The following is a 15561-nucleotide window of genomic DNA, read 5'->3' as shown; positions in this document are numbered from 1 at the left end:
GCAACAGCGAGCCGGAGTTCGGGATACATTCCAGCACAGTGGGATCGCGGCATTGAACCCCTGCATGTCCTGTGTTATGCCGTCCTCCAGTAAGCGCTACAACGAATCAAGCAGGTTGCTATGCCGCAGGCAACCAGCGACAACGCCGATACTCGAATATCAAAAGCACCATAATTGTTCCAAGTGTTTGGCTTTCATGTTCTTTTAATCAATTGATCAATCGAACTTACTCAGTGAGTGAGAAGGGTTGTTGCAAAATGATGTTGAAGCAATTGGTTTGGGGCTCTCTTTTGAGCGTCGCAGTGGCTCAGTTCCCGCCCGAGCCAAAAGGGATCACAGTGCTGAAATCCAAGTTTCACGAAAACGTCACCATTTCCTACAAGGAGGCAAGCCAAGTTTATTAATGTGACGAAGATGAACTGGACTGACTTTTCACCTCACCGTTAGCCCAAGATATGCGAGACTACACCAGGTGTCAAATCATACTCTGGATATGTTCATCTACCTGCCGGTTTGTTAGATGATACCGGCGAGGTCCAGAACTATCCCATTAATACGTGAGACTATACTACCACATCGCCATATTGACCAAAATTACGAATACTAAGCAATCATTCAAGATTCTTTTGGTTCTTCGAGTCAAGAATAGACCCTCACAATGCCCCATTGGCAATCTGGCTCAATGGCGGGCCAGGCGGTTCGTCCATGATGGGGTAAGCGATCTCCCGGTCCCTCACACCATATAATGATATGGCAAGCTCACACGGCCAGATTGCTCGAGGAGAATGGGCCTTGCTTTGTAGGTCCGGACTCGAAGTCGACATACCTCAATCCCTGGAGCTGGAACAACGAGGTCAACATGCTTTATCTCGACCAGCCAACTCAGGTCGGATTTTCATACGACATCCCAACCAACGGCACACTGCGGCTGATTGAAGAGGACGAGGCTTCTTGGGAAACCGTTGCCAGTGATTTCACCGACGGAGTCCCTTTGAGCAATTTCACCCACCGCGTTGGGACCTTCTCTAGCCAGGACCTGGAGCGCACGGCCAACACCACGGCCTTCGCAGCCCACGCGCTCTGGCACTTTGCCCAGACCTGGTTCTTTGAGTTTCCGGCTTATAAACCCAACGACAACAGGATCAGCTTGTGGGCCGAGAGCTACGGCGGCCACTATGGACCGGGCATCTTCAGGTTCTTCCAGCAGCAGAACGAGAAGATCGCCAACGGGAGCTCGCCGGAGGAGAACGCACATTATATTCACCTCGACACTTTGGGTATCGTCAACGGGCTTATCGATATGCTCATAGCGGGCGAGTCGTACATCAGCTACGCATATAACAACGTTCGTTGGCACCTAGCTCTTCTCCGGAAGGGCGATAGACTTCCCCGACCGCACTGACATGAACTTGCAGACCTACGGCATTCAAGCCTTCAACCAATCCGCCCACGATTACTTGATGCATCAGTGGATCAAGCCCGGCGGCTGCAAGGAGGGGCTCGCTGCGTGCCAGGAGGCACTGAAGGCACGTGACGGCTACAATTCCAGCAGCAACGGTGAGGACTGGAGGGAGATATGCGGTGCGATGAACGGAAGCTGCGGGTTCGGAGAATCGGTTTCTATGTACCAGAACAGCGGTCATGGATGGTATGATATTGCGCATCCGAAGGAGGATCCGTTTCCCGCACCCTACAGTAAGTGGTCATGAATCGTTCGCAAGCGTCGAAACAGAAAAATTGTAGCTCACGTCGTTGCAAAAGTGTACGGATACCTGACCCAGGAATCCGTGCTCGAAGCCCTCGGTGTTCCCGTGAACTACTCGGAGCACTCAGACGCCGTGGGGACCAAGTTCCAGGAGACCTTCGATATATACCACGGCGGCTTCCTCGAGGCCATCGGCTATCTGCTCGACACCGGCGTCAAGGTATGTCCCCTCTCATCCTGTGCCCCTTTCATCACGACTCTTATTCGCCACCCCACCTTTCCTCGTCCACTGACATGTGTATGAAAAACCAAAAGGTCCACATGATGTACGGCGACCGCGACTACGCCTGCAACTGGGTAGGCGGCGAGGCCTCGTCGCTGGCGGTGCCGTACTCGCGAAGATCCGACTTCGCGGAGGCGGGCTACGCGCCGCTGCTGACGCCGGGGGGCCACAGCGGGTTCACGCGGCAGTTCGGCAACTTCAGCTTCTCCCGCGTCTTCCAGTCCGGGCACGAGGTCCCCAGCTACCAGCCCGCGGCCGCCTGGTCCATCTTCAACCGCGCGACCTTCGGGCTCGACATCCCCACGGGGCTCGCCGCCACTACGGACGAGTTCGCCACCGAGGGCCCCCACAACACCTGGGACGTCAAGAACGAGGTCCCCGAGTGGCCCGAGGCCAGGTGCAACGTGTTGAAGCCGGGGACGTGCGTGCCGGAGCTGTTGGAGAAGATGAAGCAGGGCAAGGTGGTCGTGGAGGACTTCTTCGTTGTTGGTGTCATCGAAGACGAGGAAGAGGACGGCCGGACTGCGCCTGTGGTTGATGCGGGGCAGGACAGACAGCAGGTCATCGGTGAACTTTAGGCCGGACAATTTGTATTCATGTACGTTTTGCCGCAGCTGGTTATAAACAGCTGCTCGGTTCCCAAGTCAACGATGGACGCATCGCTTTGTAATCACGTCTTACAATGTATATTGGGAGGAATTAATTATTGCTCGATATCATCGGTTAATATATGAAGTATCCGCATGTCCCTTAGATAATAGCTTCGGTACGCGTTAGCTGAAACCATTTAGTAAATCTTAGAGTAAGACATGGTACCACTTCAACAAGGCCTCGGTATATAAAAAGCACAGTTCGGATTTCTACTTCATCCAATGACTCAACCAGACCGAGCCGTGCCGGCCCCCTCCGGCCCGGTATCATCCCCTCTCCCTTGCCTCTTCTCCCTCTCCTCATCCACGACCTTCTGCGCGATCCTGAACCCCTCGAGCCCGGCCGGCAAGCCGGCATAGACAGCGGCCTGCAGCAGGGCCTCCTGGACCTGGAGCTCGGTGCAGCCGTTGTTGAGGGCGCCGCGGACGTGGACGGCGAGCTCCGTGCCCTTGCCCAGGGCGGTGAGCATGGCGACGTTGAGGAGCGAGCGCGTGGGGCGGTCCAGCCCGCCGCCGCCGCCGTCCCCCCGGCCCCAGATCAGGCCCCAGCCCGCCTCGGTCGCCAGCTCCTGCATGGGGCGCGAGAAGTCCGGCGCGGCGGCCCACGAGCGCTCGACGTGCGCGGCGCCCGTCACCTCTCGGCGTATCTGCAGGCCCTCGTCGAAGAGGGTCTGGCGGGCTTTTCGGCGCTCGCTGTTTGGCGCGGACATGATACTGGTGCTGCGTGTTTGTGTTTATTTTCCTTTCCTTTTTTGCTGATGGGAAAGATGGGCGCGTAATTGTTGGAATTATACAAGCTCGAATTTGCGATAAGGTGGTCGTACTTAAAGTCAGATAGCAGCAACTGGAACCATGCGATTTACGTCTTTAATATGTCCATCAGATGTATCCCCTTCCATTGACTGAGTTTACAGATGCAGCTTTGCGTCATTTATATGCAGATGCAGCTGTGGACTGCAGCTTCCCCCAATTCCGAATTAGCCTTTCCGTGGACCTGATGCCATCCCGGGAGGGGCAAGACGCTAACACTGCATTCTGCTGTTGCTGGCCTCCAACAGCAAGCCTGGTGCTCCTCGTTAGGTTACAGCCGAACATGAGACAATTGGGCATTCCGGCGGTAAGGTAACTGGCTCAGCCCCTTGATAGTCGTTTGAGATCACGGTTTACATCCTTCAATCGGTGCTCCATCTCCTTCCACACCCTGGCCATTTCGCGGAGTTTGCGCTCCTTCAACTCGTCGGCACGACCAATTCCCAGTCCTCCCTCCTCGGCACTGATGAAGACGCCATACTCTCCCAGCTCTAACTCTCGGGTGCGAAGTTTGTTAGACAGCTGCATGTGAGCGTCCCGTAGGTGGCGCTGGTAGTTGTTCAGGGCTGTCTGTCCCTCTGGCGGGTAAAGGTGAGCACGCGTCTCCCAGAGAAGCAGGTCCATGGAAGTGGCCCAGAGCTGTGCTTTCAGGCTCGCCTCCGAGGCTCTCAGGCTGCTAGACAGCGCGGCCGGACCATGCTTGTCCTCGAGAGCCTGCAGAAGCAGACACAGTGCTTCTGTGTGCTGATTTAAGTGGCTGACCAGATTTGAAGTAGTGGCTAGTCGTTTCGTTGTGAGATTCGCGCGATTATTTGATAGTGTTAATAGCAGAGCCTGCGTTGTTGGGAGGATATGGGGGATGGCGCGATGAATGAATGAGGGATTGGTCGTTGGGTGAAGCACTCTCGCCAGGCCACGTGCTTGTGCTGTGATATGCGATGACAGTATGGCGGTGAGTTGTGGCAAGAGGACTGGGAAGTCTGAAAAGGGGGAACTCGAAAGCAGGAGTTCGAGGTCAGCCGGTCGCAAAGTGCGGCCCTGATCCAGGAATGACGGCATGAGGAGTAATAGATCTAAGAGCTCCGATGGGGGTGGAACCGCGTCTCTTGATGATTGTGATTTTGAACTTGTTGGGTGTTTTGCTGAAGGTTGTGATGAAGGCGGTGCCGCTGTGGCCAAAGCGTGCTTAAGGAGATGCCTCCTGGTGGCTTTGAAGCGATACTCGCCGAGTTCCTATGGGCAAGATTAGCACTGGAGCCGAGGGTTGCCAGGAACCCGTGGATGTACAAATGCCACTCACTCTTCGAGTTTCATCTCGCTGCTTAGTAGTCTTGTCATTCTTGGTCGAGCCGTCGGGGTGGAGAATGTCGCTCGTGAGTGTATCATAGAGTTGACCAAACCCAGGGTTGGCTTGTATAACCGCATCATCTATCAGCGGTAGCATTATGCTCGTGTAGTCGCGCCTTTTTCCCGTTTATGGTGTTGGCATTACGAGTCCAGTGTACATTATCCGAACTGATTTGCACGAGGCTACCGCGGTATCACCTGGCTACGTTACGGTGAAGGGTGCGGCACGTGTAATTGTGATACCATCACAGCTTGAGCTCGACACGCGAAGGCGAGGCAAACATGGAGATGGCAGTCGGCATCAAACACTTGAAATAAATGTGTTTCTTTTTTCTTTTTTCCTTTTCTTTTTTCTTTTTCTTGTCTTCTTCCTTCTTTTCTTACTCTTGCCTCCTGCTGGCAAAACAAAAAAAGACCTACAAAATGGGAGGGGCTGTTGTCAACATCAACGTTGTCGCTGTTCAAGCACCCCCCTGTTGATCCATCCATCCCATCAAAGATCGAGCCTAAAACTAGCGGGAAAACCCCGGTCGAAATTTCCATCGCGAACCGGAAACATGCGACCCCAGAAATCTTTCCCTTAATCCAGAGCTTCAAGCTCCAGCCAACTGCGAACAGTCAGCTAGGGACGAAAGCGCCAATTGCGCACCTCCACCGAACAGTCATCTGCCACAGAAGCACGTCGAGGTCCCAAACAATCTCGCCTCCAAGCGACAAACTAGTCGCCCCCCGACAGATACAATGGCCGCCCTCCGGCCAACAGCAGCAGCACCCACCCGGTGTCTGCGCCTGCTCACCCTGTCCCAGAGCTCTGCCTCCTCTCCTTCGCCATCATCGTCACCAGCGTCGTCGTCGTCGTCACGGAGCTTCAGCACCACGTCCCCCGCGTCCCGACAAACACCCACGCACCTCAAGGTGCCCTTCGAGAAGGTGCCCGACTACCCCTACGGGCCGTTCCGGTGGTACAAGCAGCGCAACTCGGGGCTGTACGGGACGTCCAAGATCCAGTTCGGCAACACGGTGTCGGAGCCGCACATGATCAAGTCGGCGACGTCGTGGCGGCCGAACCGGCACACGAAGCGCCTCTGGAGCCCCGCCCTCAACATGTTCGTGCGCACCCGCCTGACCGCCCACGTGCTCAAGACCGTCGACAAGCTCGGCGGCATCGACGAGTACCTCCTCGGCACCAAGCAGCGGCGTGTCCGGGAGCTGGGCCCCGCCGGCTGGAGGCTCAGGTGGAAGGTCATGCAGAGCGCCCCCGTGCAGGAGAGGTGGGCCAGGGAGAGGGAGGCCCTGGGCTTGCCGCCCAAGGTGGCTTCTACTTCCTCCTCCTCCTCCTCCTCCGCGGCCGACGGTCTGGAGGAGGCGCCGAGCGCCGAGGACATGGCTGAGATCGATGCCATGCTCGACCGGGGAGATGAGTTCGTCATTGGCGAGGACGTCCAGGGCGAGAACTTCATGGCCGAGGAACCCGCCAGCAAGGCCGAGGAGGCTAGGGGAGCTGCTCAGGAGCTTCCCCAGGATATCAAGAGGAAGTAGACGCCAGACCAGTCTTCTCCAAGTGTACAATATACGCCGAGCCGGACGAGAATGATTAGGCCTGTACCATACCATGTACTAAGGATTTGTGGCATGCCCGGGATCAAATATAGACATCAAAGATGGATCATTCAAGCACAGCCAATTGTTAAATCAGACCAAATTCCAACCCTGTATCGTTTCGGTCTAACGTTTCTCTACCATTCTACCCTTCTACCACTATATACAGAGATTTTGAGATATATACTCAATGCACCAATAATGCCGAAAATGACATGTTTCCCCGCCAACTCCGAACTAAACAACTGCATACCATTCAATTTTCTTCGCACGCGCTCAAGGAGCAGCCGCCCATAAGCCTAGAAACGCAGATCCCAGCCAATCTTGGGTCCAATGATAGGCAGCTCGTCTGCCACGCTTTGTACATCCTTGTCACCACGGCCACTGAGGCAGATGACAAGATCCTCGCCCTTCTTCATGGTCTTGGCCAGCTCGATAGCACCAAAGACACCGTGGGCGCTCTCCAGGGCAGGGATGATACCCTCGAGTTGCGACAGCAACTTGAAGCCGAGGAAAGCCTCTGCGTCAGTGGCGGCGACGTACTTGGCGCGCTCACTGTCCTTCCAGGAAGCCAGCTCGGGACCGACACCGGGGTAGTCAAGACCAGCAGATACCGAGTGAGTGTCCGAGATCTGTCCGTGCTCGTTCTGGAGCACGTAGGTGCGGACACCATGCAGGACACCCTTGGTACCTCCCGACAGAGTGGCACTGTGTCTTGCGGTATCGACACCATCACCACCTGCCTCGACACCCAGAAGCTTCACGCTAGGGTCGTTGCTGAAGGGGTAGAACATACCCACGGCGTTGGATCCACCACCAACGCAGGCGACGACGGCATCGGGCAGCTTGCCACGCTTCTCCTGCATCTGCTGCTTGGTCTCGTTTCCGATGACCGATTGGAAGGTTCGCACGATGGTCGGGAAGGGGTGAGGACCAATAGCCGATCCGATAATGTAGTGTGTGCTGTCAAGGTCGGTCACCCACTGGCGCATGGCCTCGTTGACGGCATCACGGAGTGTCTTGGACCCGGCCTCGACAGCAACCACCTTGGCTCCAAGCAAGCGCATGCGGAAGACGTTCAGGGCCTGGCGGCGAACATCCTCGGCACCCATGTAGACAGTGCACTCCATGTCGAACTTGGCGCAAACAGTCGCGGTAGCTACACCGTGTTGTCCGGCACCAGTCTCGGCGATGATCTTGGTCTTGCCCAATCTCTTGGCCAACAGAATCTGACCCAGGGCGTTGTTGATCTTGTGCGAACCAGTGTGGTTCAGATCCTCTCGCTTCAGCCAGATGTTTGCACCTCCAGCATACTCGGTCAAGCGCTCAGCAAGTTGCAAGTGCCCTGGGCGACCGATCCAGGGGTAGTAGCTGCGGTACTCCTCCCAGAACTGGGGGTCGTCCTTGATGGCGTTGAACCCGTTCTCGAGCTCTGACAAACAGTCCATCAGAGACTCGGGAACATACTGTCCGCCGAACTCACCGAAACGGTCGGGAATGACGGTACCAAGCTTGGACACAAAGTCGGTGGTGTCGTGGTCGTGGTCAGTAATGACAGCCTCGACGGTGGGCGCCTCTTCGGGCTCCTTGGCAGCGTTGATGGCCTCGATGATGCCGACTTCACGGGTGTGCTCGTCTTGGGCCGAGGCATCGCGACCAGAAACGTAAGCACAGTACTCCTCGACGGCCTTGGGGCCGTTGCCAGCCTCGGCCTTCTGGAGTGTGCTGACGATCTGAGAACCAATAACGACACCATCAGCAATCTCAGCGACGCTCTTGAAGTGATCCCGAGTGGAAACACCGAATCCAACAGCGGCGGGCTTGTCTCCGCTGTACTTCTTGACTCTCGCGACGAGGGCGGGGAGGCCTGCGTTCAGGGAGCCCTGTGCACCGGTAACACCTTGTCTCGAAACAACGTAGATGAAGCTGTCGGCGAGGCGGCAGAGAAGCTGCATACGGGTATCACTGGTGGCGGGGGCAATCAAAGGAACGTAGCTAAGGCCACCGCTGCTGCAGAATTTGCGGAAGGAAACGGCCTCCTCGGGTGGCAGGTCGCAGATGATGAATCCGTTGACGCCGGCCTCCTTGCAGTCCCTGAGCAGGTTCTCCTCGCCATACGACAACAAGGGGTTGTAGTAGCCCATCAGCAGCACGGGGACTGTGACTCCTTGTTTCCTGGCATCGCGAACCATTTGCAGTACGGAGCGGACGGTAACACCATTTTTCAGTGCAACGGTGTTGGCGGTCTGGATGGTAGGGCCGTCGGCGATGGGATCTGTGAAGGGGACACCGAGTTCTATGACGTCTGTAGCGAGGTGGTGAGCATTCGTTCGTTCTTTTCCCCCCGCGTGAGGGTCAAGGATTAAGGGAGGCAAGAGACGTACCTGCACCACCGTTTTGCATGCCCAGCATGATAGCTGGCGTGTCCTCGGCCTTGGGGAAACCGGCAGTAACATAGGTCACCAATGCCGACTATAGAAGGTCGGTGGTTAGCATTTGTAACTTTCTGTCTGGGATAGATTGATCCAAGTTGAATCGATAGACAGGTGGTGCTCGTCAAGATAGGTATGACGTATGCGTATCTTGAGGAGGAGTAGGAAGAGGAACAACAATAAGAAACAAACATACTCGCTTCTCGGCCTTGCACCGCCGGAATGTCTGCTTCAGTCCGTCCATGTTTGCTGCCGAATTGGTTGCGATGTGTAGAGAGAGGGAGGGGAGGGAATTGACGAGTGAGATGTCGAGCAATGAAGATGAGCGAATAGCAAAGTGATCAAGCGCCGTCTTTATGGTCGAGAATTCTGACTCACTCGTAGGTGAATATGTATGAGGTATGACTGTGTCCACTACTTTATCTCGCGGCAAAGTGGGTTGGTGGGATGGATCAGAGCCGCCTTCTATTGTGTACGTGCCAAGCAGAAGGACGGCATGTATTTTTGAACATTGCAAATTGCCCCGCGATCGCATTGAGACTCGCTGCAATCCATGCCCAGCCCAAACTACCCAGCACCCCAATAACGAAATATGAAATATTAGATATGCAGGGTCCTCCAGGCGCGCATAGAGGGACGTGCTTTTCGCCCCCAGCCCGTCGGAATCGAGCCGCGGCGATGCCGCCCTGCTTCCAAAAGGTGAGGATCCAGAATTGTCTTGAGAGGCGCTGCACATGCTGGAGCTTACCTTACTCTCCGCTTACTCTGCAATTGGACTTTTTCGTCCACGTATCTCCGACCTCTGAAAACAGCAAACTCACAATCATATTTACAGATAGCTAGGTAGGTAGGCAGGTACGGCTGAGCGCAGGTTCCTCTGAATACCTGTCAAGTACACGCACTAGGCTTCCAAGCGCCATGTCGGCCATAATTCATGCTTCGTACAGCACAAAACATGAGCATTGACCAGGAACACATGGCACAGAGTATTAACAAGCACTGGTACATATCGTAGGATTCATCCTGTGGCTGCAATCTTCAGAGTCACCCTCCAATCAGCTTCACCCAGTTTGAGCAAGGTACATAGCCGACAGAGGCACAATCCCAGTAAGCAGCAGCCAGCTATACTTAGTCATCCCATCCATCCCTGGCGCTTCCCGGTTCTGTGCTCTCGACTCACAGTCAGACACGCACGCCATCTTTGCATACGAACGCTACTTATCCGGCCTGTCTTCCATTCTGGACCCGTCCCATCGTTTAAGTGGTTTGACAATTTGGTTCATGCTATTCTTCTGGGGATTTTCTCGATTCCTGTATAGATCACCCTAGCTTAGTTCGTACCATCGTATTTAAGTACTTAAGTACTCAATAAACTCGTGGTCAGAATTGCAAGTCTGAAATCCCACACAAGAATCATGACTGCACGAAAATGGGGCCGGACTTCACGTGCAGCAAATGGTAGTTTCGCAGCCCGCCCAAACGCCAGATCTCCAAACCCAGTCAAGTATTATCTATGGACCATACATATAGTCTTGATCAATCGTCTCCTACATCTACTGAAAGGCCACGCAGCCTCAGGAGCCATGTCGACCCGTCTCATAAAAACGTGAAGCCGTCGAATAAAGGTCTTCATAGGCGACAGCAGACCAGACTATGTCATCCTCCCACAAACATGGATTGAGCATCAGAAGCCGGCTTTCAGGATATGACTCGAGTCGTAAGAAATCCCATTCATCCGGCTGTACATATATTAGGGTATGAGAAGATCTTCAACAACACCCGCAAGAAAGCCAGAAAATCACGGCAAAGAGTAGGCATGGGTCGGTATTCACAAATTACAGCCGCGCAGTTGCACAAAGGATTTCTTGAGCTGCAGAAAGCGGGATTACCCGAGTCGAGGATATAGATCAAACCCTGGCCGATAAAATCGCACCTACGATAACCTCCGCGCGTCATTGAGGTTATTGTCACGGCTAACTATGGAAGTACAATGATTTCGAGCCTAAAATACAGATACGCGTCCAATCTCTCAGTTAGCTAAAAGGAGTCATTGATTAAAGCTTCATATCGAAGACGTTAAGAATGCTAGTTCCTTGTTCATAAATACAGCATAACGGATTGCCTCTGGCATCTCTTGCCGGTTGATAATTGAATTCATCTGCCCATCACAGATTCCATCCACGGATACACCGAGTTGTTCGCTAATGGATAACCCATGTGTAATGCGTTGGGAAAGAAACGCGCTTCCTTTGGCGTACCATATTCAAACAACATCATTGAGTCTTCTATTGGCATGAGACCATCAAGGGTACCCTGGAATGTTGCGTCAGTACATCTACATTCGAGCCGTTGAGAAGCATCACTTACATTGACCAGAAGTAGCCTACACGAAGGCTTGTGTATGATCCCAGTCTCTAGAAGCGAGAACTTCTTCTGCACTCCCTCTTTGTACTCCTCCACGCTCTTGTACCCATGTTTCATCGCGAACGCCGGCGAGAGCTGGAATGGATATTCGTGCCCATCGGCTTTGTCCATCCAGTCACGATCATAAAAGTAATGACACCCAGCGCCCTGGGCAACTGAGCCGCGCAGACGGTTCTTGTGTGTATGTGCAATCCGGATGGCGTAGTACCCGCCCGCGCTCAATCCCCACGCCAGAATGTGCGACATATCGAAGCGACCGTCCCTCTCCATCCAGCTGAAGACACTATCCCACAGTCGATCAGGACTCTCTGCATCAGCCGGATCAGCGGGACAGTCTGCAGTTCCTGGAATTTCTGCGACCACGGCCGCCCAACCTCTAGACAAGAACTCCTCGCAGCGGACCGTGTTATCGGGCCTATACCCATCTAAACCTGTCATGAGTAAGACGGCAGGGCACTTCTCTCCACTTCTTACATTCTCCGGTATGCGGACATAAACAGGGATTGTGCCACGGTCGATATCATTTTTATGAGTATGTGGAATGTCAACTTCCGTGACAGGTGACTTCCATGAACGACCAGCCTTCATGTACACCTCCTTCTGGAACTCCCACGCCTTCCACTTCACAGGGCAGCTGGCCTCGGGGAAGGCCGTGATATACGGAAACCTCGCGATGCGCAGCACGCACGCCGCGCGTAGGTACAGAGCGCTGGCGGTCTCTTTGTCGCCTCTGGCCATGGCCTCGTCGCCTCTCTCGTCCAGCGACTCCGCCATGGGGAAGAAGGCGTTCGTGTATTCGACCGATGTGCCATCATTGACGTTGTTGCGCATAAGGGACTCAAAGACCGGCTCAAAGTCCTCGTATGCGCCGTCGTGGAACGGGTACAGTGACTTGCTGCAGGGGAACTTCCACTTTGTTTCCCACAGCGCCTTCATTCCCTCGTGGTGGGGCATGCGCCGCTTGAAGGCTTCCGTGCCCATCATCCAGTTTCGGGATGGGACTTCTTCATCTACGCTGGTGTCCTTGATAGCGTGGGGGGACATATTGAAGTGCTCTAGAGTTAAATTGACATGAAATAACGCTCTTATGATCAATATGGTCTTTGATGCTCGAAAATATAATTATCTTGTTGTATTCTTACAATATTAAAGAGAAGAGATCTCATCACGCTCTGGAATGCACGTCAAACAATAAAAATGTAGATTGTTCTGTTGTCCATGCTGGATGTCCGTGTACGCCATGGTCGGACTCCTCCGGATATCCCCAACTGAAGCTTTCTGCGTGGAACATACACCGACCGCACACTAAGCGAACGTCGAACACAAAACCTCAAATTCTGTACTATTTGCCGGTAGAATCAAAAGCAATGATCGTGCGGTATACGATGGGCTCGTAAAGCAAGTCAGAGAAAGCAGAGTAAACATGGTATAGTTACGTTTAGCGGTACAATGTAATATAAGAGGCAGCAGATGGATTTCACTTAGACTAGACTAGACTAGGGGTTGACTAGTTTTAGCTGTGCATCATTGCAGTTCAAGATAACCTCTTCTGGACAACACAGCCTGTCATTGAGCCCATACATCAAGGCTACTTTAACATCGTAGCAATCGTGACCTTAGTCAGAATCCGCTCTAGTTAGAGGCTTTCTGCTGCCAGGTTTTTTTTAGGCTAATTGTATCAAACGACTTTCTTGAACAATACTTCCTAGCATAGACAAGTCGTTGTGTCATCGAGAGGATTTACCACTTTTCACGCATCATGATACCACGACAGATGATGTCGTCGTGCAATCAATAAATCCGACATACATATCCTGGTACCGGGAGCCTCATAAAATATGACGACATCACACGCATTTTTGAGTTGGCCATTGTCGATGGACAGCATGTCATTGGTCCATACTCCTATGAGGTAGAGTAGAGGGCTGCAGCAGTCAGGCGCAGCCTGATGCTGACTGGCGCCCCCATGTTTCAGGAACTGCCACGAATATCTACTCTACAGAGAGTGGAAACTGTGAGATACATTTCAGTTGATTGAACGTAGAACTTGGTTCACTTGAGTAGGGGTCATTGATATTTTGTCACTTTGCTTGCGTTCGTGGACGTTCAGTGTCCGAGTTCATGGCAAGGTGCTATGGATATCCCGCAGACCAACACAAATAAACATGATGGGTGGGCGGTCGAGGTTTATCCCACAGCGACCACTTATTCTTGTACTGTAAATCCATTGGTTGCAGCGACAAGCACAATATTTGGCACAGGGACATCCACCATACAGTCGGCGCCGAGTAACTCCCTTACCATTCAACTGAGGCCTTACGTTCTCATAAATGTGCATACCTCAGACAAGTGCGCCATCTTGACTGGCTGCAAACCGACAGAAGTGCTCAAGGCAAACTCGGATATTTCAGGGATAGGAGTAAGGCAATTCTGAGACAAGAATATGAAGTTCTGGTTAAGCGTTTACAGGTCATCTCTGCATTCTTAATCACGGCGTATACAGCCGTCTTGCTGCTTCTGATTGCATACTGGGGCGGGGTCTTACCATCCAGACTGATTCGACGTGCAGACAAAGCATGCTTCCGTGCTCGCTCGGCCAATTCTGAAGGGAAATGGAGACCGCCGTTTGAGAAGGTGATGCTTGTTCTTGCTGATCAGCAGCTGATGACTGGAATTGGTATTCTAGTAGCTGGGTATGTGCAAGCGTTTTCGTATGATCTGGACATGTACCACTGGAAATACGTTGTGTACCTCGCATGGATGAGCTCAACTGTCCATCTAGCAGCACTATCAATACTCCACAACCGCCTTGGTAAGATCGAAGCTACCAAGAGTACCCTGGCCAGAAACATACGGATCTCAGGGATGTTTGTGCTTTTATTGCTACTTACCGTCGCCATGATCCCCATGACCGCAATGGTCTTTGACGAGGCCGTCCGAATTCCGACATCTCATCAGGCTAGCGCACCGATAAAATGTCTATGGAGCACAGATATTTTGAACCGTAGTGCTTTAAATGACGACACGATCATAGCCCTAGTCACCCTTCTAGGGAGTTACGCGTGGAAGATGGGTCAGTTGTTTGATAGCAGCCGCCGCAAGTTTGACTTTTGGCTTCGATGCAAGCCCGAAGCAGCTCTCGAGCGCGCTGCCAGACGGCTGATATCGCAAGCATTTCCGTCCTGGATCGTCCGAGTGAAATATAGAGCCGTGGTTGCCGCCTACATTCAATTATGCCTCGTCGTCGAGATTGTCGAGTCATTCATGTCGACACTCATCCTGATTGGCTTCTCTAACGCTCTGGGCGTAACACAGATTTATCGTAATCGGTACAGCGTGTACGAGGAGGTGCGGCAAGATGAGATGCAAATGAGCTTTGGCCAGATCCTTCCACTTCTTCTCCTCCTACAGCCTACACTGGCGGTTGCGGAGTGGTTCTCTGGTGGGCGCGATCGAGGGAGTGAATCGCAGAAAGCCAGCGATGCTGCGGCAAAGGATGTGACAGTGTCTATACAGAACCGGGGGTATGATGTTTCGCAACCTCCACGAACAAGCGAACCCGCTGCCAGACTCACGGATGCATTCGTCAATCCCGATTTCCGCCTCTTATCTGCGAGAGAAAAGGAAGAACTACGGCTACACGATACCATCAAAGACCAGCTCTACTTGTCACGTTCTTTTGTCACATTACTCTGGCTAAGCTACATGGCTATTATGGGAATTGCGCTCGCAGTGGTTTGGGTTGAGGTTGTTGGCACGTTCGCAATTCAGGATATCCTGTCCATGTCAGCACGGGTATTCATGTACGGGGTTATCGGGCCTGCGTCATTCGTTACAACGTCATTTCTGGTGATAGTCCTTTCTTGTAGCAGTACGAGCTTAAACTGATGATGCTGGCTTGGTGTATAGTCCGATTCAACAAGTGTTTACCAAGTAACCTAGGCGAGCTCGTGCTGTCCCACTTACCACTACGAAAGCCCTGTATGGATTGCGAGCTTTGAACATCGATTTCTCGCGATTTCTAGTTTCTCTTTCCGCTGGAAGTAGTTAAATTCTGTGGCATGTTTCGAGTTATACTCTTCTCATTATCGCTTACCAATACATTATATCATGGCGAATCACCACGGCAAGCACACCGCCACCGAAATCTTCGACTCGTTGATACGTCCTCAATCAAAAGTTCTTAGCGTCATCATATACACAATAATATTCACAACATGGTTTCTCTAGCAGATGGGTCTTTTGACCGCTCTGCTTCCGGCGACGAAGCTATTACTACCCGGTACTTTGTAGCGGCTGCCTGCTTCTCCT

At 53.0% G+C, this 15561-nt stretch overlaps 7 protein-coding genes across 7 annotated transcripts; 3 read left to right on the top strand and 4 right to left on the bottom strand.

The window, feature by feature from the left end:
- Positions 1–257: 257 nt before the first annotated feature.
- On the top strand, positions 258–2933 carry BKA67DRAFT_671231 (serine carboxypeptidase; the record flags this gene model as incomplete). Its single annotated transcript, XM_046108691.1, has 7 exons — positions 258–395; positions 454–557; positions 621–713; positions 772–1345; positions 1416–1695; positions 1762–1925; positions 2021–2933. The coding sequence occupies 7 exons, from the start codon at positions 258–260 to the stop codon at positions 2564–2566; spliced, it is 1899 nt and encodes a 632-aa protein (XP_045951014.1). The 3' UTR covers positions 2567–2933.
- Positions 2934–2937: 4 nt separating this feature from the next.
- BKA67DRAFT_494936 (AhpD-like protein) lies at positions 2938–3321 on the bottom strand (the record flags this gene model as incomplete). Its single annotated transcript, XM_046097019.1, has 1 exon — positions 2938–3321. A coding segment is annotated over one exon (384 nt), but the record flags the coding sequence as incomplete, so codon positions are not given.
- A 448-nt stretch (positions 3322–3769) lies between these two features.
- Positions 3770–4892, bottom strand: BKA67DRAFT_665323 (uncharacterized protein; the record flags this gene model as incomplete). The annotated part of the gene is made up of 2 exons (XM_046108536.1): positions 3770–4681; positions 4749–4892. The coding sequence occupies 2 exons, from the start codon at positions 4890–4892 to the stop codon at positions 3770–3772; spliced, it is 1056 nt and encodes a 351-aa protein (XP_045951012.1).
- Positions 4893–5722: 830 nt separating this feature from the next.
- BKA67DRAFT_504610 (ribosomal L28 family-domain-containing protein) lies at positions 5723–6106 on the top strand (the record flags this gene model as incomplete). Its single annotated transcript, XM_046097118.1, has 1 exon — positions 5723–6106. A coding segment is annotated over one exon (384 nt), but the record flags the coding sequence as incomplete, so codon positions are not given.
- A 587-nt stretch (positions 6107–6693) lies between these two features.
- Positions 6694–9070, bottom strand: BKA67DRAFT_665321 (tryptophan synthase; the record flags this gene model as incomplete). The annotated part of the gene is made up of 3 exons (XM_046108535.1): positions 6694–8699; positions 8779–8866; positions 9023–9070. 3 exons carry the CDS (start codon positions 9068–9070, stop codon positions 6694–6696), a joined length of 2142 nt encoding a protein of 713 aa, XP_045951010.1.
- Positions 9071–10980: 1910 nt separating this feature from the next.
- BKA67DRAFT_528603 (Alpha/Beta hydrolase protein) lies at positions 10981–12294 on the bottom strand (the record flags this gene model as incomplete). Its single annotated transcript, XM_046098961.1, has 2 exons — positions 10981–11139; positions 11194–12294. The coding sequence occupies 2 exons, from the start codon at positions 12292–12294 to the stop codon at positions 10981–10983; spliced, it is 1260 nt and encodes a 419-aa protein (XP_045951009.1).
- An 843-nt stretch (positions 12295–13137) lies between these two features.
- Positions 13138–15496, top strand: BKA67DRAFT_137143 (uncharacterized protein). The gene is made up of 2 exons (XM_046095042.1): positions 13138–13669; positions 13720–15496. Exons 1-2 carry the CDS (start codon positions 13385–13387, stop codon positions 15136–15138), a joined length of 1704 nt encoding a protein of 567 aa, XP_045951008.1. The 5' UTR covers positions 13138–13384; the 3' UTR covers positions 15139–15496.
- Positions 15497–15561: the final 65 nt, after the last annotated feature.

The sequence above is a fragment of the Truncatella angustata genome (genome assembly GCF_020726525.1).
Source record: "Truncatella angustata strain MPI-SDFR-AT-0073 chromosome Unknown BKA67scaffold_14, whole genome shotgun sequence".
NCBI lineage: Eukaryota > Fungi > Ascomycota > Sordariomycetes > Amphisphaeriales > Sporocadaceae > Truncatella > Truncatella angustata.
The sequence above is the reverse complement of the archived record's forward strand: the minus strand, read 5'-3'. Positions and strand labels throughout refer to the sequence as shown.